Source organism: Bos mutus, chromosome 17 (genome assembly GCF_027580195.1).
Source record: "Bos mutus isolate GX-2022 chromosome 17, NWIPB_WYAK_1.1, whole genome shotgun sequence".
NCBI classification, from domain to species: Eukaryota; Metazoa; Chordata; class Mammalia; order Artiodactyla; family Bovidae; genus Bos; species Bos mutus.
In genome coordinates, this window is record NC_091633.1 from 53152779 (window position 1) to 53180254 (window position 27476).

At 38.2% G+C, this 27476-nt stretch overlaps 1 protein-coding gene across 2 annotated transcripts in view; it reads right to left on the reverse strand.

The window, feature by feature from the left end:
• Positions 1-27024, reverse strand: part of SLC7A11 (solute carrier family 7 member 11) — a 141341-nt gene extending 114317 nt beyond the window's left edge. For both annotated transcript variants that reach the window (XM_070386539.1, XM_005895834.2), the window contains exons 1-5: positions 26620-27024; positions 22979-23105; positions 16689-16804; positions 6597-6722; positions 1240-1339 (exon numbers count right to left, since the gene is read on the reverse strand). In XM_070386539.1, coding sequence (XP_070242640.1) covers positions 1240-1339; positions 6597-6722; positions 16689-16804; positions 22979-23105; positions 26620-26896 — 746 coding nt within the window. In that variant the 5' untranslated portion in view covers positions 26897-27024. The remainder of the gene's footprint in view (positions 1-1239; positions 1340-6596; positions 6723-16688; positions 16805-22978; positions 23106-26619) is intronic.
• Positions 27025-27476: the final 452 nt, after the last annotated feature.

Here is a 27476-nt window from a genome sequence, read left to right on the forward strand (position 1 = left end):
TCTAAGAACTTCAAACATTATGCTTCAGATGCCATGCTAAAATCTTTAGTTCCTTTACTTTCCTAATCCTCCTCTAGTGCTCTGAATTTCCATAATTCAGTGAGATTAATAGGGTAAAAATTTCATTTATTGAAAAATATATTTTTATATTCCATGCATTAGAGAATAAAATCCTAAAAACTGAACAAAAAGAAATTGTGTTTGTATTTGAGATGCATTTACATAATTTTAAGCTAGTATAATTTGTTGCTTTTTTAGGCTCATAGAACATTCCAACTGCAACTGTACAATTAGCTCGATAAATTATTTTTTTAAAGAAATATTGCTACTAATTACTTCAAAACTGAAATTTAATTTTACTACAATCATTTTGATGTTTAAATAATGGCATTTCTAGTGGCATTTCTTGCAATAATCACCTCAACTGAATCTTACTAGATCAATAAAATTTAATTAGAAAAAATTCCCACTCAGAACCATGGTTATTGTTATTTAAGTTCCTAAACAAAACAAGACATAAATACAAAGCTTAGTGCTTCAACCAAAATGTCATCACACTTTGACATGGATCCACGGAAATGTACCTATGCCACTGTGGTTTTATTCATCTTTTCTGCATTTTTTGTTTTCAAATGTCGAGGAAATTTTAAGGAATGCATAAAGTCCTTTAAAATGTATCAGACTATCTAGTACATCTGATTTCGCTATCCCGTTTACTCCTTCTTGCCTTTAGAGTACCATTTTACCTCCTGGGAACACGCTACTTATTTCTATATCTGAATTCTTTCTTTCTCATAGGAAGGTGGAAAAAAAAAAATCAACTAATCACTATTTGAGCAGACCTTGGAGCTTCAGCTTGGCAGGCTTTTTGACAAACAAAGTACTATTCTTTAATGGCTTTCGGCACTATTACGCCCTTACTGATCCATACTTATAAGTGATTTGTATTGGCTCTCAAGACCCAACATTTGTTTATTTTTTACATTATCATGTTAAATTTACATTATCAAGTTAAATCTAGTATGTGCCTTGACTGGAAACCTCAGTGATTTTGTGTTGAGTTGTATACACAGTGCCTGGCCTGGTGAAGGGAGCTACGTTACCTTCCTCTCTTCAAGTACAGCATAGCATGTTGAATTACGGCTGTTCACAATTACCTAGCAGCTCACTTGGCACTTGAAGTACTTGAAGGAATTAATGAATCATCCAAATCACCAGTTGATAGTGATATCAACTTACCAGCCGGCGTACGCATACATTCCATAATAAAAAGCCAGTGGCAACCCCATAATACTTGCATCTCTTCCTGAAAAGGCATCTTTAAAATACTGTGTTTGCCCTGAAATAGGAATAGAAAGATTAAGGACTTTTCAAACAGCTGGCTATTATTCATTCTTTAACCATAAACATGAAAAGGGGGAGAAGGGGGCTTGGGGATGAACTATATCATTTCAGGTCTAGATTTCTTACTCTCTGCTCATTTCCAACTTTATCTACTAATGCTGTATCCATTATAGAGAAGGAATCCCAAACATATGCTGATTGCCACTAACACTACTTAACATTTATTTTAATAAAATCATGGCAAAGAGGAAAACAACATTTCAAAAACAGTCCCTTGCTTTAGCATGCCTCTACTCTTAACAGAGTTTCACCACGAAAGAAGACTAAAGGATCATCTGTAAATTATAGTGTTTAGAGTGTGATATAATTCTCAACAGCGATGATAATACAGTGCTTAGGAAGAATTATTCAAGGGTCTATCTTCAATGAGGAGGTGGCATGAAACCCCAAAACCACCTTCTCACATCATTTAACTTGCTTTTTTGGCTTTCTCCCTATAGTTCATTAGATACCTACAGGGGTTGCAAAATGCTGTGAAACAAATCTCCTTGGCACTTCCAGGCTTGTTTTATAAAGAAAAACTTATTGGAGCACAGTTGGGCTTACTTATTCATCTAGATACCATCAGTTCAGTTCAGTTCAGTTGCTCAGTCCTGTCCAACTCTTTGCGACCCCATGAACTGCAGTACGCCAGGCCTCCCTGTCCATCACCAACTCCCGGAGTTCACCCAAACCCATGTCCACTGTGTCGGTGATACCATCCAACCATCTCATCCTGTTGTCCCCTTCTCCTCCTGCTCTCAATCTTTCCCAGCATCAGGGTCTTTTCCAATGAGTCAGCTCTTCGCATGAGGTGGCCAAAATATTGGAGTTTCAGCTTCAACATCAGTCCTTCCAGTGAACACCAAGGACTGATCTCCTTTAGGATGGACTGGTTGGATCTCCTTGCAGTCCAAGGGACTCTCAAGAGTCTTCTCCAACACCACAGTTCAAAAGCATCAATTCTTCTGCACTCAGCTTTCTATATAGTACAACTCTCACATCCATACATGACCACTGGAAAAATCATACCCTTGACTAGACGAACCTTTGTTGGCAAAGTAATGTCTCTGCTTTTGAATATGCTATCTAGGTTGGTCATAACTTTCCTTCCAAGGAGCAAGCGTCTTTTAATTTCATGTCTGCAATTGCCATCTGCAGTGATTTTGGAGCCCAGAAAAATAAAGTCTGACACTGTTTCCACTGTTTCCCCATCTATTTGCCATGAAGTGATGGGACTGGATGCCATGATACCATTAGTCTATGGCTAATTTTACTCTCCAACAATAGGGCTGATAATTGTTGCAGAGATCACACGGCACACAAAGTTGAAAACATTTACTATCTGCCGGTTTACAGAGAAGGTCTGTGGACCCTTACCTAGAGAACAGCACTGTTTCCTTCTAGAAGCATGGAAAAGAAACTATATTGAACTTTAAATAGGTTTAAACACATTGTTGCATCAACATGTAGACTGCTTTTATGCATCACAGTTTTCTCCTCTTTGTGATGGGACTTTTCTTCTATATCTTTTGGATAATTAAAAAATAGAAATTCAGATTTAGTCAGTCAATATTCAAAGTAAAGCATAATGAGTTTCTGTTTCCCAAAGAAAATACAAATGAGATTACCTAAATGGGAAATATGACTATTTCAAAATTGGCTATCACATAAGTAAATAAAAGGGGGGGTGGAAGATAGATGGTGTACATAAAACTCTCTTCACACTTAAACCTCAGTTTTTGTTTGCAGTTTCCAGACAACAACATATATATCAATACAGTGTGTGAGTTTTGAAGCCAAAAATGGAGAATATTGTGTTATCCACTAAATGACTCTCTCAAAATATCCAATTCCTAAATATATCTCATTTTTTAAAATGACACTGTCAATTGAGAAATATCTGTTTTACTAAAACATCTCTGTGTCCTCATAGAAGAAAAACATAAATCTTTGAACCCAGATTAAAAACATCTGCTGTATATTGCTTTATCATGATCTGTGGTCTCCTAGGCCTTATGGGACAATATTGCTAAAGTGCAATGCTGAATAATCAATAAAAGATACAAAACTTTGTAAAGATTGAATCCTGAGCACAAAGTGTTACAAAAGAGAATTGTTTCCAAATTTCAGGAGTATTTGGCTGCATACCAGAGATCTCAAGAAGATTAAAGTTATTAGATTCAGAGGAAAGTTTAACAAATCCTCATAAGAGAATACAGAACATACAATTATTTTCTGAATTTCATTAGATCAAAATAAATGTAGAATCTGGGTAAGTAAAAATTTTCTCCTCTTGAAGTTTTTTGTATTAATGTGAAACATATGTGATAAGTTAGAGACAAAGAAATATCATTGTTTTATAGTAATAGAGCAAATATACCTGCTAAGAATACTCTCCAAAATATTTAACTTACTTTAAATGTGGTAAAATTCCCAGGTCATTTCTCTGCTAAGTGAGATATATAAGGAAACCTGGTCACATTAAGCACTGATAATGAAACTGGAGACAGACCACTGCCATGTCCCCCACCGCGTGTTTGTAGAAAAGTTTTAGCCTCCTAGGCTTCCCTGAGTTCCAAAGAGCGATTTTAATCATAGAAGTGAGAAAATGCAGAAACAAAGGAAAGCAGTCAAGAAAGATAAAAGAGTAATAGTTTTGCTATAAAGCAAAATTAAAGTTCCTTAATTATTCCTTGGGCTTCCCTCGTAGCTCAGTTGGTAAAGAATCTGCCTGCAATGCAGGAGACCTAGGTTTGATCCCTGGGTCAGGAAGATCCCCTGGAGAAGGAAATGGCAACCCACTCCAGTATTCTTGCCTGGAGAATCCCACAGACAGAGGAGCCTGGCAGGCTACAGTCTGTGGGGTCGCAAGAGTTGGACACAACGTAGCAACTAAAACCACCACCACCATTTGTTCCTTAGGGCTACAGCTGACATCCTGAGTCCTATCCTTGAGTTGTTTCCCGGACATTAAAGCCTGTATCAGGAGGAAGAAGCTAATTGTAAGATGACCATAATCACATAGCCTGCAAATTGGCTGGAACCTAAGGATTGATAATGTTGACCTCTGTGACCTCACCTTTATCATCAACCTATCAGAGTATTGTGCAGGAGCTAATCAGGTACCCTGTGACCTTCTCCCTCACACTCTCTTTAAAAAGCCTTTCCTAAAAGCTACCGGAGAGTTTAGATTTTTTTAACATAAGCTGCCCATTCTCCTTGCTTGACTCCCTGCAACAAACACTATGCTTTCCTTCACCACAATTTGGTGTCAGTAGATTGGCATTGCTGGCCCTTGGGCAAGCAGACCCAAGCTTGATTCAGTAACAATACCATAAATATTAAAGGATCATTCTATTGTAAGTGTCAAAAAAAAAAAAAAAAAGCTAAAAGATATGTCATGACTTCTGCTCTCAAGGAATTTGCAATACAGTAACATTTGGGCAACTACACCTCACCTCACCAACATATATAATTAAGTGGTAAAAACTGACTACAGTCTTACATCAAAAAGAGAAGAGAAAAAAATTATCTTTGTTTTAAAGGACTGCATGTCATTTTTTGGAATCTAAATGACTCAGTTTCTGAACTTTCCAAAAATGTAAAAAATTCTTTACAGAAATATAAAGAGCCCAGAAAAGGAAAGCGGTAACAAAATAAGTTACTTTCCCTACATTTCTAATGGATCAGATAAAGTATGAGAAGGCCAGCTCTGTGGAGACCAACATGAATTAGAAAAGTTCATGTTTTCCCTTCAGTGTAAGCTATCGTATTAAAGCTCTTCATTGTGTTTATTTTGAGTTGGCTGAGGTTGCTGAATTTGATGCAAACATTTAGCCGGGAGAGTTCTAAGAAGTCCCACTAGGTTTTATTAAACGCACAGCAGTAGTTCCCTTTCCCCGGGTACAGAAGGACAAATCTTTCCACCTTTGTTGTCGTTTAATGCTTCTACCATCAGCAATGATTTTTTGTTTAATTTTGGAATTTCCTTTTGCCTTGAGTGATCCTACTCTTGCAACTTCATTAAATTTCTCTATAAACTCCTTTTCTTGGAACAGACAACATCAATGTGAACATGAAATATTTTATGTGCCAAAGTTACACATCACTCCTTTATCATTTCTTCTTACTTCCTTATGTATTTCCTACTACTGTACCCATTGTTAGTTAAATAACTCACTAGACCTCCTTCTCCGGAGAAGGTGATGGCACCCTACTCCAGTACTCTTGCCTGGAAAATCCCATGGATGGAGGAGCCTGGTGGGCTGCAGTCCATGGGGTCGCGAAGAGTTGGACACGACTGAGCGACTTCACTTTCACTTTCCACTTTCATGCATTGGAGAAGGAAATGGCAACCCACTCCAGTGTTCTTGCCTGGAGAATCCCAGGGACGGGGGAGCCTGGTGGGCTGCCATCTATGGGGTTGCACAGAGTCAGACATGACTGAAGTGACTTAGCAGCAGCAGCAGCAGCAGACCTCCTTCTCACCCAATAATTTCCCCTGAATCCAAGCAATTGCCTGTGCCTTCTTACCTAGAACAATTAAAACTCTAAATGACATCATTCTCAACCATCTCAACTCTAGAAAGGCAAATACTCCCAGAAATTGGTGTTACATTTCTACAGAAATGCAGATTTTACATTAAAAAAAGTAACAATAAAATACATTTTTACAACTATTTTTATTGTCAGATAGCATTTTTTTTAATGAATGCTATTTCCATATCTGACTCTCCTTCTGTCAAAATTCCATTCTCAAGGTAAAAGGAATAATTAAGAAAAAGTAAAACAATATTTTATCATTTTTCATTATTTTCCAGATATCTTTTTCTCTCTCTAATCTTTAATATATGCTTGAACTACTTTAAAGTAAAAATAAGAAGACATATTTATCTATAGTTAAAGCTAACAGCTTATTTTTTTTTCCACTTTGTGTTTTCACTACAAACAGTTTAGACCAAGAGAAAATTCACTGATGCCTTATTTTGCTGCTTGGCCCAGGCTTAATCCTCTTGTTGCCAATCAGCTGTAAATACCAATTCTCCCCCCACTGTTGTAGGCTTTCAAATCAATTAGATGACAGTATAGAGTCTAAGTTCCATGAGCAGAGAGACTAATTAAGGGATTCTGCTAGTACAAGTGAAAGCCAGTGTTGGAAGAGACCAAAAGCAGACACGTATTTTAAAAAGCATTTACTTTTCAGTCCATACCTTTAATTAGCTGCATCACTCCAGGGACTATAATTATCAGAATTGCTGTGAGCTTGCAAAAGGTTAGGAAAATCTGGATCCGGGCGCTCCAACTGACACTCATGCTATTTAGGACCATCACCACAGCTGCAAACAAACAGATGAAGTTTCAAAAGGTGAATCCTCACGAGTATACGTGAAGACGTCTTAGGTCCTGGCTACTCAAAGTCCCAACCGTGAACCAGCAGTATTGCCATTCATTACCTGGAAGCATTTTAGAAATGCACAATCTCAGATGCCACCCCAGACCTAAGGACTACAAACATGCATTTCAACCAGATCTCTAGGTGATTTTTATGCACCCTGAGGTTTGAGAAACTGGATAAAATCTGCAGACAGTAAAAAGTTATCTCTTGTTCTTTGTATGGGCTTCCCTGATAGCTCAGTTGGTAAAGAATCTGCCTGCAATGCAGGAGACCATAGTTTGCTTCCTTGTTTATGTCAGTAAGAGTGAACAAGGATTGTGGTGCCCTGCAAGGAGATCCAACCAGTCCATTCTGAAGGAGATCAGCCCTGGGATTTCTTTGGAAGGAATGATGCTAAAGCTGAAACTCCAGTACTTTGGCCACTTCATGTGAAGAGTTGACTCATTGGAAAAGACTCTGATGCTGGGAGGGATTGGGGGCAGGAGGAGAAGGGGACGACAGAGGATGAGATGGCTGGATGGTATCACTGACTCAATGGACATGAGTCTGGGTGAACTCCAGGAGTTGGTGATGGACAGGGAAGCCTGGCGTGCTGCAATTCATGGGGTTGCAAAGAGTCAGACACGACTGAGCGACTGATCTGATCTGATCTGATCTGAACAATCATATAAAAATACCTTCTAAGCAAATCCTGAGGTCATCCCACGCAGACTGTGACTCTAGCCTGACACAGCGGACAGCTCTTCTCCTCCCTCAATGCCCACATGCATAGTCACCTGCCAACTTGGGATCACATTAAAAAAGGGACAGAGTTGGGATCACACTCAAGAAGGGACAATGTGTGGAAAAGTGGGCTGGGACTTTATTCTACTTTCAGAATTAGCCTTAGCCAGAACTTTTTGTATTTTGTCTCTACTTTCCAATCAGCATAGTAAGGAGTGACTTTCAACCTACCCTAAATGTACAGGTTTCCAAGATATGTTTTGGAACTTGAAAAAATGTTTTGAATGATAAATCCAAAAGTGTTTCCAGAGTAGGGTGCACACGGGGTCTGAAGCCAGCAGAATTTCTCTTTCTTGGTGATGCTATCTACAATGTCCTCTGCAGTTCAACCAGCCACTCGCCCGCACTGTGGACCATGAGAATCTTGAGAACAGAACAAGCATCACTCATCTCTGTCTTGCTAGTATCCAGCTTCAACCATGGCCCAGGAAGATCATTAACAGTTTTGTTGAATAAATGAATGAGCTGGATCCTCAGTTTTTAAAAAAATCTATAATACCTTCAGCCAAAAAGGCGTGAAATAAATGGTGGTACTTCCAGGCCAGGCCTCCTATACTATTCTAGAATGACTGAGTTATTCTAGACAGCAGATTTCAACTTTATACACTTTCTAAACCCTCACACTTGGTGTCACTCACCCTCTCCTCCCCACTCCCAACAAATAAACTGCTTCATACCTGACATTTGTAGTTATTAGCTACAAGCTTTATTTTTAAAAGGTATATTCTCCCTAAACAAACAACAAAAATGAATGAAAATACTTCTTGGGGGATTAAAAAAAAACAAAACAGAATTCTTACAATTCAGGTTGCAATAGGAAGCTTTCCATATGTACAGTAATGACTGATCTTCATTGCCTGATACAATCATTAGCTCATTTCAGAATTTAAGAATTGGTACAAATGTTTTCAACACATAATATACAATAGCAAAAATATTTTAAATAATCTAGCCTTCTAAAAGTAGGCTGATTAAGGTATATCTTTTTAAGAGTTTACTATGCAGCCATTTAAAATCATGACACAGTTAAATATTTATTACATAAAAGATGGTTCATAACATGCTAAATTGACATACAGGAAGATAGATAGAAGACAAAGCTACAAACATAGAAAGGAAAGGAAAGGAAAAATTTTGAAGGACTATTTACCAAAACATGAAGAGAAGGTATCTATAGATGATAGAATATGGAATAAGTTTTAAGTTTAAAAGTTTATTTCTCTACACTTTTAAAATAATTCTTGCAATGAACATGAAGCATTAGGTAAAAAAAATCAAAAAAAGCAATTTTCATCTTTGAAAGAAGCTCAAAGATGGGAAGAATAAGGAACCATACAAAGTTAAATAGGGGGTTACTAATGAAGAAATGTTTCAAAGGAGAAATGATGAGAATGATTAGAAAGGCTGAAGCCCCGAATAAGCTATATGGTAGGCTGAGAGAAATATTCTACCTGTGTTTGAAGCTGGAAACATGAAGAACTAGACAGGTCCATTGTTAATTGCCAAGTGCATTATTTTATCAGAAAGATAAAAAGTAAAATGATTTTTCTCACCCCTGTAAAAAGCACTTATATACTGAAAATAATTTAATGCAACTCTGCACTCATCGTCATCATCCAGTGATTCTTGTCCTTTTTCTATGCAAATGACTCTGTGATAAATGAATCATCATATGAAAGGGATTGTTTTTTTAGTTAAGGAGATTCAGCATTGGTCTGAAAATAACTGGACTCATGTTCCCACCAACACAAAAGAGCACTGTTTCCTTTTAAGCAGAGCTCCTAAAAACCCAAACACCATTTCTGAGAGTACTCCACAGTAGAAAAGAGCTATTGTAAAGAGAGGAAGGGAAAAGAGGAGGAAGGAAGAAGAGAAAGAGGAATAGAGGGAGGGAGGAAGGAAGGAAAAGAAGGAGGGGGGAGGGAAAGGAGAGGCATCCTCATATTAGAACCTCTATGTATTTGGGAAGAGGAAAGAAGGTTTGTTACTTTCATAGAGGGTTAGAATCCAATGCCTATTGAAATAGAAAACAAAACTGAGTGCTGGGGATTTTATATTTTGTAAAGTTTTCTTAGAAAAAATGGAAGACAAAAATCAAACAAATATTATGAATTGATAATCTCACCTTGCTTTCCTCTCGGGCAGCTGAAGTCAAAATTCTGGTTAAGCCTGATTTCTCTCAAAAGGTTTCTCAGAACCCTGCTTAATCTGAGCATCCAGACATCGCCCTCATTACTCCGTACGCCAAATTCCAGCTGAGATGTACCTCTATGACCCTGAAGGGATACAGCTTAACAAGCACCGAGGCAGCCAGTACAGAGGCCTGCGGAGGTCCTCAAGTGGCGAGAACTGCTGTTCCATCATGTGTCTTTACACAGAAGTTTAAGTCCGCGTATGTTGCTTACCCAACAATATTGAAAAGGGATTTGGGATTCACTAAATGCTAAGAGCTTTCAGAGTTTCTGAAACAAATAGTATCTACTCTGGTTTTTATACACTATCTACTTACACTGTAATGATTAAAGAAATCTGAGCAAGCTTTCATCCTAGCTTTCCTTCCTTTGAATAATAATTGCTAAATTCATGCATTAGAAATTACCTGTATTGATTTGAGCTTATTATTTTATTTTTTTTGCTGACCTTAAATGTTACCAAAATGAAAATAGACATATAGCTTTTATTTACTTATTAATGGTGCTGATTGGTTCCTAAGAACTGAAATGCAGCAATGAAAGTTATAGGTATAAACTCTGGCAATCAGAAATACATAGGGAAGGGAGTTGTGTTTGAAGAGGATATTTAGGGGAGTGTTAAAAACTGATACAGTGATTTAAGGACTAGCAAGCATTTCTTTCTGTACTTCAGTAATTCAAGTTTGTCTTTTGTTTTGCAGAGTGAGGTTACTAAGTCTGGATATATTGGGTTTTTTTCCCCCCCAGGTTCAGGTTCTCCCTGGCTTCTGGCTACTTTTTGCTAAGCTGGTAAAATATATGGATACTGTATGGATGCATCATGGTGAGCTGAAGTGAATTGTTCCACTGTTCTTTGTAGCAGCTGCCTGGGTTGCCTCCATTTTTCTGTTAGCATTTGTTTCCTGGACAGATTCATTGCACAGAAGCTATGTAGCAATAAACACCTTTATGAAGGAGAGAGGCTATATCTAGGATCTCACTATTGGGAATAAAAATGGTAAGCATTAAACAAATGTACACTATTATATGACACATATTGTGCAAGGACCTTACATGAATATTATTTAATCCTCATATCTGTATGACTTGGTTACCATCATTAGCATTATTTTTCAGATGAACAGCTGAGAACCCGGATATTACTTAACTTGTCCATGTACACAAAGCTAAAGGTGAAGATAAGATTGAAGCCAAGTAAGCTGACTCCAGAGTCCACAATTTTACCAGCAGTGCACAGGTAACAATGAGGAAGCAGGTCAAAAGACACATATGATTTCACAAGTTCTCTCAAACATCTGATGCTCTCTCTCTGCTAAAGTGAAGTAGCTCAGTCGTGTCTGACTCTTTGCAACCCCGGGATCGCAAGGCCCTACCAGGCTCCTCCATCCCTGGGATTCTCCAGGCAGGAATACTGGAATGGGTTGCCATTTCCTTCTCCAGAAGATCTTCCCAACCCAGGGATCGAACCTGGGTCTCCCATATTGCAGGCAGACGCTTTACCATCTGAGCCACCAGGGAAGTCCCTCCTCTCTGCTAAGGATCATGTTTATCTTGGCTGGGATTTCAAGACACTTAGATTCCACATTTTATTTCTCATCCTTCTGAAGGGTATGATTGTTGTTTTGAAGTCCTTGTATATTTCAATACTACATATCTCTACCTAAGAATTGGTTGTCATGGTATTTAGTTACGGTAGAAGAGGAGTAAAGATAGTCCAATTTCGGGTTTAAACAGAGCCACTTTATGTGCAATATTTGAAAAGCTAGCACAGAACTCAGCCTAGACTTTCTTTCATGTAATTTAATGATGCTAGTACAGTTTGAGAAAATACAGTAATGCATTTATAGAAATAGCTATCTCTTTTTCTCACATCATAATCACAAGTGTTATTTTGTTTGCTTTCTCCAATTATTCCCACAGGTGTATAACGTTCTTTATTCACCTATGTAAATTAAATAAGAAAACTGAGACTCAGAGAGGTTGTTAGATGTGTCTGAGATAAGAGCCCACATCTGACATAAGGTACTTTTATTAGAATATTCTGCCAGTCAAGTGTATACTTAAACAGGGTCTGGTTTCAGGAGACGAGAACCAAAAACTAAATGTCATTTTAACTTTTGAACATACTTCAGTGTTTATTGAAGCTTCAAGGAGAGTGAAAATACATGAAGTTCCACAGAAAGTAAAGGGAGCAATGTCCCTTTACCTAGGGACACTGGGCTAGAGGAGAGAAGACAAATGTGAATATATAAGATTTCCCTACTCAACTTCCACATGCCTGACATGCTTGCCAGAATGGACAAGACTTGGAGTATGCAAAACCCTTTTTTCTTTAAAGATTTTTTTTTTTTTAATGTGGACCATTTTTAAAGTCTTTACTGAATTTGTTATGATATTGCTTCTGTTTCATGTTTCAGTTTTTTGGTTGCTAGGCATGTGGGAATACCAGACCACCTGATCTGCTTCTTGAGAAATTTGTATGCAGGTCAGGAAGCAACAGTTAGAACTGGACATGGAACAACAGACTGGTTCCAAATAGAAAAAGGAGTACGTCAAGGCTATATATTGTCACCCTGATTATTTAACTTATATGCAGAGTGCATCATGAGAAACGCTGGACTGGAAGAAACACAAGCTGGAATCAAGACTGTTGGGAGAACTATCAATAACCTCAGATATGCAGATAACACCACCCTATGGCAGAAAGTGAAGAGGAACTAAAAAGCCTCTTGATGAAAGTGAAAGAAGAGAGTGAAAAAGTTGGCTTAAAGCTCCATATTCAGAAAACGAAGATCATGGCCTCTGGTCCCATCACTTCATGGGAAATAGATGGGGAAACTGTGTCAGACTTTATCATTCGGGGCTCCAAAATCACTGCAGATGGTGACTGCAGCCATGAAATTAAAAGACGCTTACTCCTTGGAAGGAAAGTTATGACCAACCTGGATAGCATATTCAAAAGCAGAAACATTACTTTGCCAACAAAGGTCCGTCTAGTCAAGGCTATGGTTTTTCCTGTGGTCATGTATGGATGTGAGAGTTGGACTGTGAAGAAAGCTGAGCGCCAAAGAATTGATGCTTTTGAACTGTGGTGTTGGAGGAGACTCTTAAGAGTCCCTTGGACTGCAAGGAGATCCAACCAGTCCATTCTGAAGGAGATCAGCCCTGGGAATTCTTTGGAAGGAATGACGCTAAAGCTGAAACTCCAGTACTTTGGCCACCTCATGCGAAGAGTTGACTCATTGGAAAAGACTCTGATGCTGGGAGAGATTGGTGGCAGGAGGAGAAGGGGATGACAGAGGATGAGATGGCTGGATGGCATCGCTGACTCTATGGACGTGAGTCTGGGTGAACTCCGGGAGTTGGTGATGGACAGGGAGGCCTGACACGCTGCGATTCATGGGGTCACAAAGAGCCAGACACGACTGAGCGAGGCATGTGGGATCCAGTACCATGCAAAGGATCAAACCTGCACGCTCTGCACTGGAAGGCAGAAGTCTTAACCACTGGACCACCAGAGAAGTACTCCAAAACTTTTCACCTTTATTAATTTGAGAGAAATGAAGTTGAATACTTTCAAAAGAGGAGAGGAGTAAACCCAACCAGTCTCCTTCATTCACAGGATTTTCCAGGCAAGAGTACTGGAGCAAGAGTACTGGGATAGGTTGCCATTTCCTTTTCTAGGGGATCTTCCCAACCCAGGGATCGAACCCAGGTCTCTCGCATTGCAGGCAGACACTTTACTGTCTGAGCCACCAGGGAAGCCCCAGAGGGGTAATTAGTATTTAGCAATGCCACACTCCCACCCGACTCTCACTTCTCAAGTGATCGGTTAACATTTCACAAACCCTGAAATTCCTTTTCTTCTATGATTTGATGATAACAATATCCTTCAAGTTTGTTCTTCTACACTTGAACTAGAGAATTCAAACTACCACAAATTGCTTCCATCCCTGTAGGAGAACACAGGGAAGCAATTCACACAATTAAACTCTGTTTTCTACATCTCACTAACCTTTCACCCCCGGCAGGCAGAAAATCACCTCTCTCCTCGCTTTGAACCCTACAGAATGTGAGATTTGCCCCCAGGTAAATGTCTCCTTTTCTATCTCCATCTCCACCTGCTGTTGCTTTAAAGCTACGTTCTCAGAGACAGTCTGACTTTCCCAATTAGGCCATTGATTTATATCACCTGCCACCGAGTTGCAAGACTATCTCATTTCATCTTTCAGTGCTTCTGATCTTAGGAACAAATTTCCTCAGAAACTCAAGCTTGCATCAAAACCTGTAAATTGATGTTATAACTAATGGTAAAAAAGGAAGAACATGACTAAGTTCATCCAAGATTTACTCAGGCTCTTTGTTAGTTACACCATCACCAAACTCTACTACAGCTTTTGTAAACTGCAACATATTTAATCATTCTTACCTATAATTGCTTTAATTTTTTGATTTGAACAGTTTCCATTTACTCTTCTAAAATACAGTTTTCCCTTTAAAATGTTTAACAGAATTGGGACAAATAAAAGAGCTATCTAGATTTACCAAAATGGTAATGTGTTGTCATTATCTAATTCATTACCAGTCCTTCTCAATCCAAGCTGTGGATTTGTAAATGTTTACATAATATATAATGAAAGTTTGCTGTTACAGCTTTTAATCAGTAACCTCTGATTGGCAATTTACAGAGCTCTCAAAATGCTACCACTGTGTTTCTCTTTTCAAATACAATACTTGTGATATGATTCTGCCTCACTCAGTTGAGAAACAAAAATAAAATGAGTGTAACAGTGGCTACTGATCCAGTCCCTAAGTGGAACACTAGATTTATCAAAAACTTTCTATGAGCAAGGCACCACTCTGCTAAAGTCTTAAAAATCTAACTTCATCCTTCCAGAGCCATTCAAGATAAATTATCATCTCACAGATATTTTATGAATAAATAAAACTGATGCTTAATGAGATTTAATATTTAGCCCCAAATTACATAACTGAGAACCCCAACACTATTCCAGTTGTTTCAATTGCAGATTGTTTGCCTCCAGAGCCTGAGCTATAGCCACAGTGCTAAAATGGTTCCAAAAATCAAAATTTCATGGTGTTAGATCTGAGCAAAATCTATTTCATTTACCTCCATTTCCTGCTGCTTGCGAAACGTGAAGATGTGTAACCCTCTAAGTTTAACACATAGGCATTCCATTAGCTTCTCTACTAGAGAAGAATGCTTATATCTCTTCTAATTAAAATCAATCACGAACAAATATTAGTTGAGCACAAACAATATACTAGGGGCTATGTGAAGGGCTGGAAACACAGCACTTAGTTAATCCCCTGGTCTTATGGAACTTGATAAGACGTGTTCCCACAAGAGTATAAAAAGCTACCATTTGTAATTTCACTCTTTAAACTTTTCTAGCATTACTCCAGTGTTCTTTCCTGGAGAATCCCATGGACAGAGAAGCCTGGTAGGCTGCAGTCCATGGGGTCACACAGAGTCCAACACGACTGAAGCGACCTAGCAGCAGCAGCAGCAGCATTACTCAAAACACTGTATATACACTCTTTCAATATCATTTAATCCTCAAAAGACACCTTATGAGACTAAACATGATTTGTAAATAAGAACACTCAGGTGCAGAAAGGAGAAGTGACTTGACCCCAAGTCTCACAGCCGTAGTGTGTGGAAAGGGTAAGATCAATCGAGAACACGATTACCACTCCAGAACTTAGAAATATCTCATTCAAGTATTTTTCTTGGTCTCCCTTCAAATATTCCACATAACAATTATTTTGTTTCATGAATTAAGGGGGGAATCCAGGATGAATCTATTTAAGTGCAGAAATATGGACCCCGTACTAGAGATATTTTGTGTGTAACTCCTCACTCTTTCCTGCTAATCACCCAGCTGTCTACTGTGAAATGTTCACCTTTCTCTCACAACAGGAAGTTGGAGTCATATTGCGCCTCACATCACTTATGTCATGATGTGCATGTTCCTCTTTTTTTACTTCCTTTTTTTTAAAAAAAGGTTCTAATATCTGGGCCCAATGATGAAAATGAGCAACTTCCTAATTTGGAAATGATAAAGAAAACTCCTATTTGAGAAATGCTGCTGCTGCTGCTACTAAGTCGCTTCAGTCGTGTCCAACTCTGTGCGACCCCATAGATGGCAGCTCACCAGGCTCCCCCTGTCCCTGGGATTCTCCAGGCAAGAACACTGGAGTGGGTTGCCATTTCCTTCTCCAATGCAGGGAAGTGAAAAGTGAAAGTGACGTCGCTCAGTTGTGTCCGACCCTCAGCCACCCCATGGACTGCAGCCCACCAGGCTCCTCCATCCATGGGATTTTCCAGGCAAGAGTACTGGAGTGGGGTGCCATTGCCTTCTCCGTTGAGAAATGCTACTAATAATCAAACGTTGGAAGAAGACTCTAGTGACCATCAATGGACAGCTAAAATCTGAACACAGAGTGGCAGGTGGTAACACTAGAAAATTCATGAACATAACATATACACCCAACACACAAACACCATTCCATGAGGGTAAGTGCTTATACTTCTCCATGTTATTGCTAAGGAAGGATATTTTATAATTCAGAACATCCATTTAAAAATGGGGTTTTCCCTTGTAAAAGTCTCTTTTTATGCACAATCAAGTTACTATTTTACTAACAAGGTGTTTTGTTTGCCTGTTTTAAAAGATTAGCCATCACATGTATTGACCCAATACAAAATAGGCTTATAATGTCGTATCAGGCATTACACCAAACCCTTATTCTTTTCTTTGTTTTCCAACACAAACCTGGTGAGCAGTTGTAAGCAAGAACACCATGTGAGGAATAGTACCACTATGCAAAAAGTCTCAAGAAATTTTGTCTCCAATCACTTTTGTAGGGACTGTTTTATTTTTCATATTTATACCTATGATACTCACTTATGCCCACAGCTGTAATGAGCTTGATTGCAAGTTCAGGAATTTCACAGTGAATAAAAAATGGTTCCAGAATATAGCGTCCAAATGCCAGAGATATCACAGCAGTGGCTGCAGGGCTAGAAGAAATGCATATTTAGGTTAACCAAAGGAAAAAAAAAATCGCACTTTCACTAACTTTTTCTACCTTGAGGTACTGTTACTCAGCACATGGAACATAAATAGAGAAGTCTATGATTTTTAGAAATCTATATTTGATTCAGTTCAGTCACTCAGTCGTGTCCGACTCTTTGTGACCCCACGGACTGCAGCACGCCAGGCTTCCCTGTCCATCACCAACTCCCGGAGCCTCCTCAAATCATGTCCATCTCATCAGTGATCCCATCCAACCACCTCATATTCTGTCATCCCCTTCTCCTCCCTCTATCAATCTTTCCCAGCATCAGGGTCTTTGCTAATGAATTGGTTCTTCACATCAGGTGGCCAAAGTATTGGAGTTTCAGCTTCAGCATGTCCTTCCAATGAATATTCAGGACTGATTTCTTTTAGGATAGACTGGTTGGATCTCCTTGCAGTCCAAGGGACTCTCAAGAGCCTTCTCCAACACCACAGTTCAAAAGCATCAATGCTTTGGCACTCAGCTTTCTTTATAGTCCAACTCTCACATCCATACATGACCACTGGAAAAACCACAGCTTTGACTAGACTGACCTTTGTTGACAAAGTGATATCTCTACTTTTTAATATGCTGTCTAGGTTTGTCATAGCTTTTCTTCCAAGGAGCAAGCGTTTTTTAATTTCATGGCTGCAGTCACCATCTGCAGTGATTTTGGAACTCCCAAAATAAAGTCTGTCACTGTTTCTATTGTTTCCCCATCTATTTGCCATGAAGTGATGGGACTGGATGCCATGATCTTAGTTTTCTGACAGTTGAGTTTTTAGCCTATATTTGATTAGGTTCTCACAGATATTCCAAATGAAATACTGTCTGCAACTTTGATAGCTAGTTTTTAAACTTCATATCTGCTTAGGAACAAGGCTGGGTGCTATCAGTTTTTCCTCTTCCATCCCATATTTGACTTTTTCTTAAAAATCTAGTTTTTACTTGAGATCCAATAGGGCTGGGCCACACAAGAAATAGTCTCCTTTCTCAGTAAGTCAACAATTAAACTCCAGCAGAGTAGGAATGAGTTTTAATAGCACAGTCTAATGGGTTCAGAAAAGGAACACAGAACTCAACTTTAAAAAATTAGTATTAATAAGTGTTCATTGCAAATATATGCTTACATGCTTGACATTGTATTAGTCTAGATTTTTCCAAACAGAAAAACCTTGAGAGCCAAGTGATTATTCTTAATTCCATAGAAATATTTAGGTGAAAAGTATCTGTTGAAAAACAAAATTAGTCTTGTAATTTTATAGAGAAAACATGAATGAGATAAGAAAATGAAATAAGGTCAGGTATATAGTAAAACAGGTAGCAAATGATTCTATTTTAGCTTTTCAACTTTCTGTTAGAAAATGACACAGGCCTTTCCAGTTTAAATATACTGCATATGAATGCATGTTAGTACACAGGCAAGTCAATGGAATTATTAAATTTCCCATGCCAAGTCTTCCATTTCAGTTTATCTCCCATCTCATGCTTACTCAACCTCCAGGTCCAACCCTTAGATTGTCAGGAAACCAACCACCATTATGCATTCCAACCCTGACCTGCTGGTATTAGAAAGCAAGATAGATTTATTTATTTTTAATTGGAGGATAACTGTTTTACAATATTGTGCTGGTTTCTGCCATGCATCAATAGGCATACATATGTCCCCTTCTTCTTGAACCTCCTTCCCAGCTCCCACCCAACCCCAACTCCCCTAGGTTGCACCAGATTTGAGCACCAAATTTGACCTCCTTGCATCATATAGCAAATTCCCACTGGCTATCTATTTCATCTGTGGTAATGTAGATGTTTCAAGGTTACTCTCTCAAATCACCCCACTCTCCTCCTCGCCCATGTCCATAAGTCTGTTCTTTAGGTCTGCATCTCCACTGCTACCCTGCAAATAGGTTTATCAGTACCATCTTCCTAGATTCCATACATATGGGTGAATATACGGTATTTGTTTTTCTCTTTCTGACTTCATTGTGTATAACAGGCTCTAGGTTCATCCACCTCACTAGAACTGACTCAAATGTGTTCTGTTTTATAGCTGAGCAACATTCCATTGTATATATGTATTTCTTCTTTATCCATTCATCTGTCAATGGACATCTAGGCTGCTTCCATATCCTGGCTATCGTAAACAGTGCTGTGATAAATACTTGGGTGCCTGTGTCTTTTTCAATTATCATTTCCTTGGTGTAGATGTGCAGAAGTGAGATTTCTTGATTTTTTTTCCCAAGACAATCTCCTCCTGACCACAGCAAGACATTTTTCTTATTCTATATCATTTATAAATTTCTGATGTATAAATTAAAATCTAGTCATGTCATTTTAGTGCTTTCCAAACATAGAATCCACAAAAATTCTTCAATACAAGGCTCCATCTGGTCAAAACTTTTCCTTCCTCTTCAGTGTGCTTCCTCCCACTAGAAGGATCTGAATGCCCTTTGCCTAGAGCCCCTGAAACTCACTGACAGTTTCTTATATCTCAGGTCTTAGTTCAATCTTTTTCCCAAGGAAGCTTCTTCAGTCCTCTGATTGCATTAGATCTCCCAGAGTATACTCTCATATGGAACTTCATAGCTCCCCTTTCACATGTGTATCACAGTAGTAACTTTTTATTCTCTTACATGATGTCTTGATTGATAACTGTTTCCCTCACTTGACCATGAGCTTCATGCATATGACTGTGTCCATATTAATCACTATTTCATCCTCAGTGTATGGGTAAAGTGTCTAGTAAAGTGTCTGTCACACAACAGAAAACTAATAAATACATGGTGAATGTATGAATTCAAATGACCCCTGATGTATGATTTCTTTTTAAGATTTGTTACAGATTATTTCTGACAAAAGTGGCTTAATCTGAAGTACAATTTTAATAGTAAATATTTAGGTACCATGGGTACTTTCAATGGAAGAGGAATGTTATATTACTCAGGTATTTTGTCACGCTTCAAGTCATTCATTACTCTGAGAGAACAACTGAGTAATGTGAGTCCATATTACAAAGAAATACATGAATCCATTACAAAAGCTTCTAGAATATAGTTAGGTAATTGCTTCCATAAACACATACCCAGTGAAGTAGCTATCTAAGGTAATATGATTATAGGCTACTTGAGAATAAGAACTGAGGCTCACTTCACTTCAGATCTTTTTAACTTGCCATACACCATTCAGTAGCAGTTTGTGGAATGAATAGATGAATGAATGAGCACTGTGTTGGTGCTACTACTGCAAATGGAATGATCAAGTCCATTATAATGCTGAGCAATTAACCAAAGTATGGCTAACCAGCCAATACAATTAGCCAGTACATGGCTGGAGAGGGACTCAAGCTCAGCTGCATCAGGCCCCAAAGCCCACTATTCTGACAGGCCAGCACTCTAAATAAGTATTGTACTTATTTGAATACTGAGTGTATTTTATTCAAACTATTGCCCCCCAAAATAAAGTCTGACACTGTTTCCACTGTTTCCCCATCTATTTCCCATGAAGTGATGGGACCGGATGCCATGATCTTCGTTTTCTGAATGTTGAGCTTTAACCCAACTTTTTCACTCTCCTCTTTCACTTTCATCAAGAGGCTTTTGAGTTCCTCTTCACTTTCTGCCATAAGGGTGGTGTCATCTACATATGTGAGGTTATTGATATTTCTCCCGGCAATCTTGATTCCAGCTTGTGCTTCTTCCAGCCCAGCGTTTCTCACAATGTACTCTGCATATAAGTTAAATAAGCAGGGTGACAATATATAGCCTTGACGTACTCTTTTTTCCTATTTGGAACTAGTCTGTTGTTCCATGTCCAGTTCTAACTGTTGCTTCCTGACCTGCATATAGGTTTCTCAAGAGGCAGGTCAGGTGGTCTGATATTCCCATCTCTTTCAGAATTTTCCACAGTTTATGGTGATCCACATAGTCAAAGGCTTTGGCATAGTCAATAAAGTAGAAATAGATGTTTTGACTTTATTTTTGGGGGCTCCAAAATCACTGCAGATGGTGATTACAGCCATGAAATTAAAAGATGCTTACTACTTGGAAGGAAAGTTAGGACCAACCTTGATAGCATATTCAAAAGCAAAGACATTACTTTGCCAACAAAGGTCCGTCTAGTCAAGGCTCTGGTTTTTCCAGTGGTCATGTATGGATGTGAGAGTTGGACCGTGAAGAAAGCTGAGTGCCAAAGAATTGATGCTTTTGAACTGTGGTTTTGGAGAAGACTCTTGAGAGTCCCCTGGACTGCAAGGATATCCAACCAGTCCATTCTAAAGGAGATCAGTCCTGGGTGTTCTTTGGAAGGACTGATGCTAAAGCTGAAAGTCCAATACTTTGGCCACCTCATGCGAAGAGTTCACTCATTGGAAAAGACCCTGATGCTGGGAGGGACTGGGGGCAGGAGGAGAAGGGGACAACAGAGGATGAGATGGCTGGATGGCATCACTGACTCAATGGACGTGAGTCTGGGTGAACTCCAGGAGTTGGTGATGGACAGGGAGGCCTGGCGTGCTGCAATTCAGGGGGTCACAAAGAGTTGGACACAACTGAGTGACTGAACTGAACTGAACTGATTAGGGTTGGCTTAAAAAATCTGTTAAGGATTTTCCATGCCATCTTAATGGAAAAACCTGAATGAACATTTTGGCCAACCCAATATAACTTACTGAAAGATTGAAGATTACTAAATTTTTCAACTGCTATTCAGAAAGAATTTAATATATGACAATCAGTGCATTTAATATATGACAATAAGTAGTATTAGAGTTACAAAAAGTGAGAGACCTGGTTTTATATACTTGAAATGCTTGCAGTTTTAACAAGAAAACAGAGCACAGATTCCTAAAATATTCAATAAGAATATAAGCCAGCATGTTCAATGTCAAATGAGAAGCAGAGACTGCATTTTTTTTTTTCAGAAGAATTAAGAGAGGAAAGAAATACTATAAACTAGGGTGAACAGGAAATTAACTGTGGAAAAGACAGAACTTAAGTTGACCTTTGAAGAGTAATCTTCATGTTATCAGAAAATAGTGGAAGGCACCTCCCAGGCAAATCCCAGAGTTTAGAAAAGGAACAAAATACTTCTTTATCATTATTTCATAATAAAAAGTTTTAAATAATGCAAAATTGCTTAAAATGAGAACAGACTTAACAAAGATGTAAATACTATTCTAAGCTTTTTACTACAAAAGAGACTCCTAGGACTATAAAAATCAAGATTAGTGTTAAGTCAATACATATTAGCTCTGCATTTACCACTTAGCTCTAAATGATAGGATAAGAGCTCACAGGAGCTTTCAGCTGTGTAAGTCTGATAAGTTTACAGTAAGAACAAGTTTCTTTAATTATTTCTGTTAAATTCTGCTGTTAGAATGTGCTAGTCACATTTCATGGAAGCAGTTTGCCTTAAGGATAATCTGAAGACATCATAAGTTTCCCACAAAACTGGAGGAAATTTGCTATTCAGAGTGACTTAGCATTATTTGGTTTGATTTTAAACCAAGGCAATCAGGAAGGGGAATGTATTCTCACAACAATATAATCAAAAAGCGTTTTGCAACTGTAGTTTACTGATTTGTTTAATATGAGGTTATGAGTCATTGTGACAAGTGTGTGTGTTTTTTTTTTTTTTTTGGTAGAATATAAAACTCGATGACATACTAAGTTGCTAGGAATAGACGTTTCCTAGTCACAAAAAACTGAGTAAACTTAAGACGGCTTAATGGTGTAATCTACAAGAAGGAAAACCCCAGTTCCTAGGAGAACATTTAAATTTTGTCAAATTACAATTTATAATCAAACAAAAGGTCTGATTTATCATGGTAGATTTTGACAATTCATATTCTTTTAGGTCAGCATTTTTCCTGAAAATGACTTAGAGAATAGCTGAATATTAACAACAAGCAGATGCTTTGAAAGTTTGGCATGGTTAGAAGATTACTGCCAGCGGCAAAATGGCACTAAAAACATTAATTGAGAAAGGTAGTTCATCCCAGATTTTATGTCCTGAAGGAGACCTATTTACCACAAAGTCATGCGTATTTCTAATTATTTAAAAATAATCAAAGTGATTCAAAAATGGGATAATGAATAGATTTATTTTTCCTTAATCTTTTTTCTGTCTAGGCTCTTACCGTATAATGAGCAGTTCTACCCAGACTCTCACAAAAGCTGGTAATGGGCCAAAGACTTCTAGAATATATGTGTAATGACCACCAGATTTCTTTATACTAGTTCCCAGTTCAGCGTAGGACAAGGCTCCTGTGAAATAATTGTGATAAAAAGGCACAAAGTTAAAATATTACCAAGTCATCCGGCAGTAGAATGGACACAGCAATATTTCATGAGATGATACTACATCCTTTGGTTTGAATGACACCCTTTTTCAAAATAAACAATACGAATCAAATTCCTAAGAACCTCCAAATTCCCCTTGTAACTTCCTCATGCTTGAACTCTGGTTCATTCTGTTCAAGATAATTTTATTTGAAATGGTAAAGACAAACTTCTAAAACAATATAATATTATTAAGAATTTTAAATCTCAAATCTGAGAACAAGAGAAAGATGCCAATAACAATCCATTTTTGAACATAATTTCACATCAAGACAAAGAATTATATCATATTGACCTCATTATATTGAGCATCCTTTTAATAAATAATGTTTTTGTGACACATCAAAATAAATAAAATTACTCTCTTCTGTAAAGTATGGACTCAAGGTTTTGGAAGCCTTCATTCAATTTATAGGATATATTTTGTTTATCAACAAAATTAATTTGACTCAGATATTCTATTTTTAGGAAAGTTTGTTATAGATGTATTTCAGAGTATCCTTCCTGGGTGACTGAAATAAAAGTTTTGAAAAAGAGATGCTTTAACGTATTTATGAACATGGAGATAAAATTAATTACGAACCAATTTTTAACATTTAGCAATAAAATTCACAAAGGCTTGAGCAGATTATGTAATCTCCCCAGACCTCAGTTTCACCCTCTGAGAAATAAAGATTTTAATTCTCACTTCATAAGGGGATTGTGTGTGTAAGTATGAAAATGAATGCCAAGAATAGTAACGGGCCTGGTACACGGAGAGCACCTCATGAAATACAGCTTTACCTACTACTATGAGCAACTTATTGTATATATAATGAAAAGTATATCTTGACATTATATGAAAAGTTCTACCCATACTATTAAGTACTCAAATGTAAGACATAATTTCTGCCTGAGCTATTCTGGAGACTAAAAGCGTGAGAAATCATTACTAATCAGTAGAGCTTCAGGTAGAACTGTCCAACATAAATGTAATTTGGATATTCAGCAAAATCTTAGTGTTGCTTATCCTATTTCCAAAACTAGCACTGTATCAGAGTCACCTGGGAACAATTTTTTAATTAAAATAAAAAATACTAGCACTAAGGTCATCCCCCAGACCTACTCTCTGATCAAGAAAGGCCAGACTCTTCAACAGAGGTTCAAAGAAAATCTATTATTTTAAAATTAGCACAGCTAATTCTAAAGTAACTTAGTCTACAGATGGATAGTTGAGAATTACCAATACAGTTTGTCCGTTTAAAACTAACTATAATTAGTTGCAGTTCATTCTCTATTGGAAACCAGTTGCCATGTTGGTAGGCTGTACAAAAAATCATCCAATATTAAATGTTATTGGAAAGTGCCTTAAGAACCTCAGAATTTATCTCCAGAGACTCAATACCTAGACCTGTGTGTTCTTTGGTTAAACTCCAGGATGGTTGCCCCAGGTTTAAATTGAGTTCTGGGGAAGTGAAATTTTCATTTAAAGGTCTCAAGCTCCATAACCATATTAGTCAGATGAAAACAGTTCAAAATAGGATGCAAGAACCCATGTATTAAACCTGGCTTTAAACAAAATTGTAAACACAATATACACATTCTATGCTCTTAGTTCCAGAGTTTTAGGACAAAGAATTTTTTCCCTTATATTTTGCTTTGCTTCCTATTAGGAAGGCATTCCTGTCAAAAGTTCCTAGTAGCTCAAGTGACCAATGTAATGCAAACATCGATAAATAGATTAGTATAGAAGCATATTCCCTGTGATTAGTAATCAAAGAATACCAACTCAAGTGTAAACTTAGCTAGTCCCATTAGCTTATTTTTAATCACTTGAGATGACATACTTACGCAGAAGCATATTTTCTTAGTACAAGTCAACACCACTTTAACTAGTTAATGCTCAGAGCCACCCATTTTATCATATCTGAATAGCCTTTTATAGTGTATAAAAATGGAACTACGTACTGGGAGCTGCATGCACACAGGACATAAAACCCGGGAAACTGGTTATGGTTTCTCCTATTAGACAATGATTTATTCTGAATATACCAAGTGTTGGAGAAGATTAAAGGCTGAGGGCACACAAAATCATTTAAGAAGATCAATAATTAGGTTTCTTTTTGTCTATAAATGTGTATGCCACACCATATGAATACCATAAACCCTTTGTAAACACCTAAATATAATTCCTCTGTTGATATTTCTATACTAAGTTTTTATTTCAACAAGTTTTCTTTAAAATACTTTCTTCCTAACCATGAAAATTTGAGTTCTCTAGATAAATGCTCAAACCAATGCATGAAAACATTGCCAAGACCTTCAGAATAAACAGGCTGGTCCATGTAGGACCAAGAGTTAGTAGTACTTGGTCCTAGAGAGTTAGGACAAAGAGTTAATACCTTTAAAGAGCAGTATCTTTTGGAATAAAAAAGCACTATTTGCCAGAGAAGAGCAAATATGTCTTAGACATTTTCCCCATAGTATAAATACAATTTAATTTTCTTGACCATTCACCAGTCTTTAACACCTTTACAGCTAACCCAAGAAGCATTCCAGTCATATGCACACCTCATGAGGGGACATTTATTACCTCTTTATTATTAATTATCACATCAATAAAAGAGATCTAGGTTTTGAAAAAAGTTAAAAATCACATTTTTCTACCAGTTCTGTTGAGACTAACTCTGCAGATAGGTGGACCAATGACCTGTGTCTCCAAAGATCAAGTGAACTGTAAACGAAGAAAACAGCTGGGCAAAAAGCAAACTAATACCCAATTCCAATTTTACAATTCATATTGCAAAAGTTTATGGGTACTGGGGAGAGATGAAAAGTATAAAAAAATGTGAAATATGCTCACACCCTTGCAATAATCCGTTACAAAAGGAGCTGAATTATGTGCCATCACACTTCGATCCACATTCAAGGACTTTTGAAAGAAGACTAGGAACTGACAAGCACATGAAGTAAAAAAATTAAAAGGGAAAAGACTGCCATCCATTTGTTTTGCCAATAAAAAGTCAGTAAAACTTCTGCTGAGCACTCAGTTCTGTGTCTAAATAGGCCACACTGGGTTTCACTTCACAGGTGTTTCATTCAGCTTGCCAGCTGCCAAGACACCCCAAACATACCTTAACTGAGCACAAGTGCTGGGTACAGAAAGTTCACCTGTATTTTACTGGGTCATCAGAGTTAGCATCAACATTCAATGCCAAAGGGAAAAGTCAGAACATAGAGTGCCTTGGTCAGGAAAAGAGAGCATAGATTTAGGATGCAATTTCAGGGAACTCAGCATTCTGCCAACAGTGGACAGTGTGCTTAGATAGCTCGCATACCTCCCCTAAAATCAAAAAATCTGGGGTAGCCTTTGCCATTGCTTTGAAATCTCCCTCTGCTCTCCCAGACAGCACAGTGCTCAACCCCACAGACACACCCCCAGAGAAGCAGGAGCACTCACCAAACAGCGACAGGACCCCACAGACCGTCCAGACCACCAGGGACAAGCCCACGCTGCCTGTGTTCTGGAGCACGCCCTTAGGAGAGATGAAGATTCCTGCTCCGATGATGGTGCCAATGATGATGGAGATGCCTCTCAACAGAGTGATTTTCTTCTTCAGCACAACTTTCTCCTGCCCAGGTGGCTCCTTGCCGCCCAGGGCAGGCAGCCTCCCATTAACACTGCCCTGCAGGTAAGCCCCACTGGAGATGGTGGACACCACAGGCTTTCTGACCATGGTAGTGACCCGCAGGGGGGGAAAAGGAAATGGAAAAAAAAATTGTTTTTTAATTCCAAACTTTCAACTGTGGTGTCTCTTGGGTTGACTGACCGATCTGATCTCTCCTTTTTGCTTTCAGATTCGTTCTCAGTGATATTGTGCTGCCAGGTAAAAGATCTAAGGTGTATTTTCACCTTCCGCGATCTAATTACACCTCAGAAACACCTGTGTGGTCTTCCATGGTGTTCTGGCTCGTTCACCTCCCCGACTACCTCTGCTGCTGCGGCTGCTGCTGCCGCCCTATCACTACAGACCAGATCAGCTTCCTCATGGGCTGGTATTTAAGCGCCTGCCTGTCACACCAACTTACTCCAGCTAGATGATGATGCAAATTCTCCAGGTTTGCATCAGCCACATGAGAAAGCTCCAGCATTACTCAGCTCTTTTTTTTTTTTTTTTTAACACGAGCAGCAAGTTGCTCAACTGACCAAAGCTTTCAAAGAACAAAGCACACACTTAAAGGGGATTTTAACCAATCCAGAAGTAGTAAATTCAGAACAGACCTTCCCAGAGATTTCAAGCAACTCCTAGTGAAAGC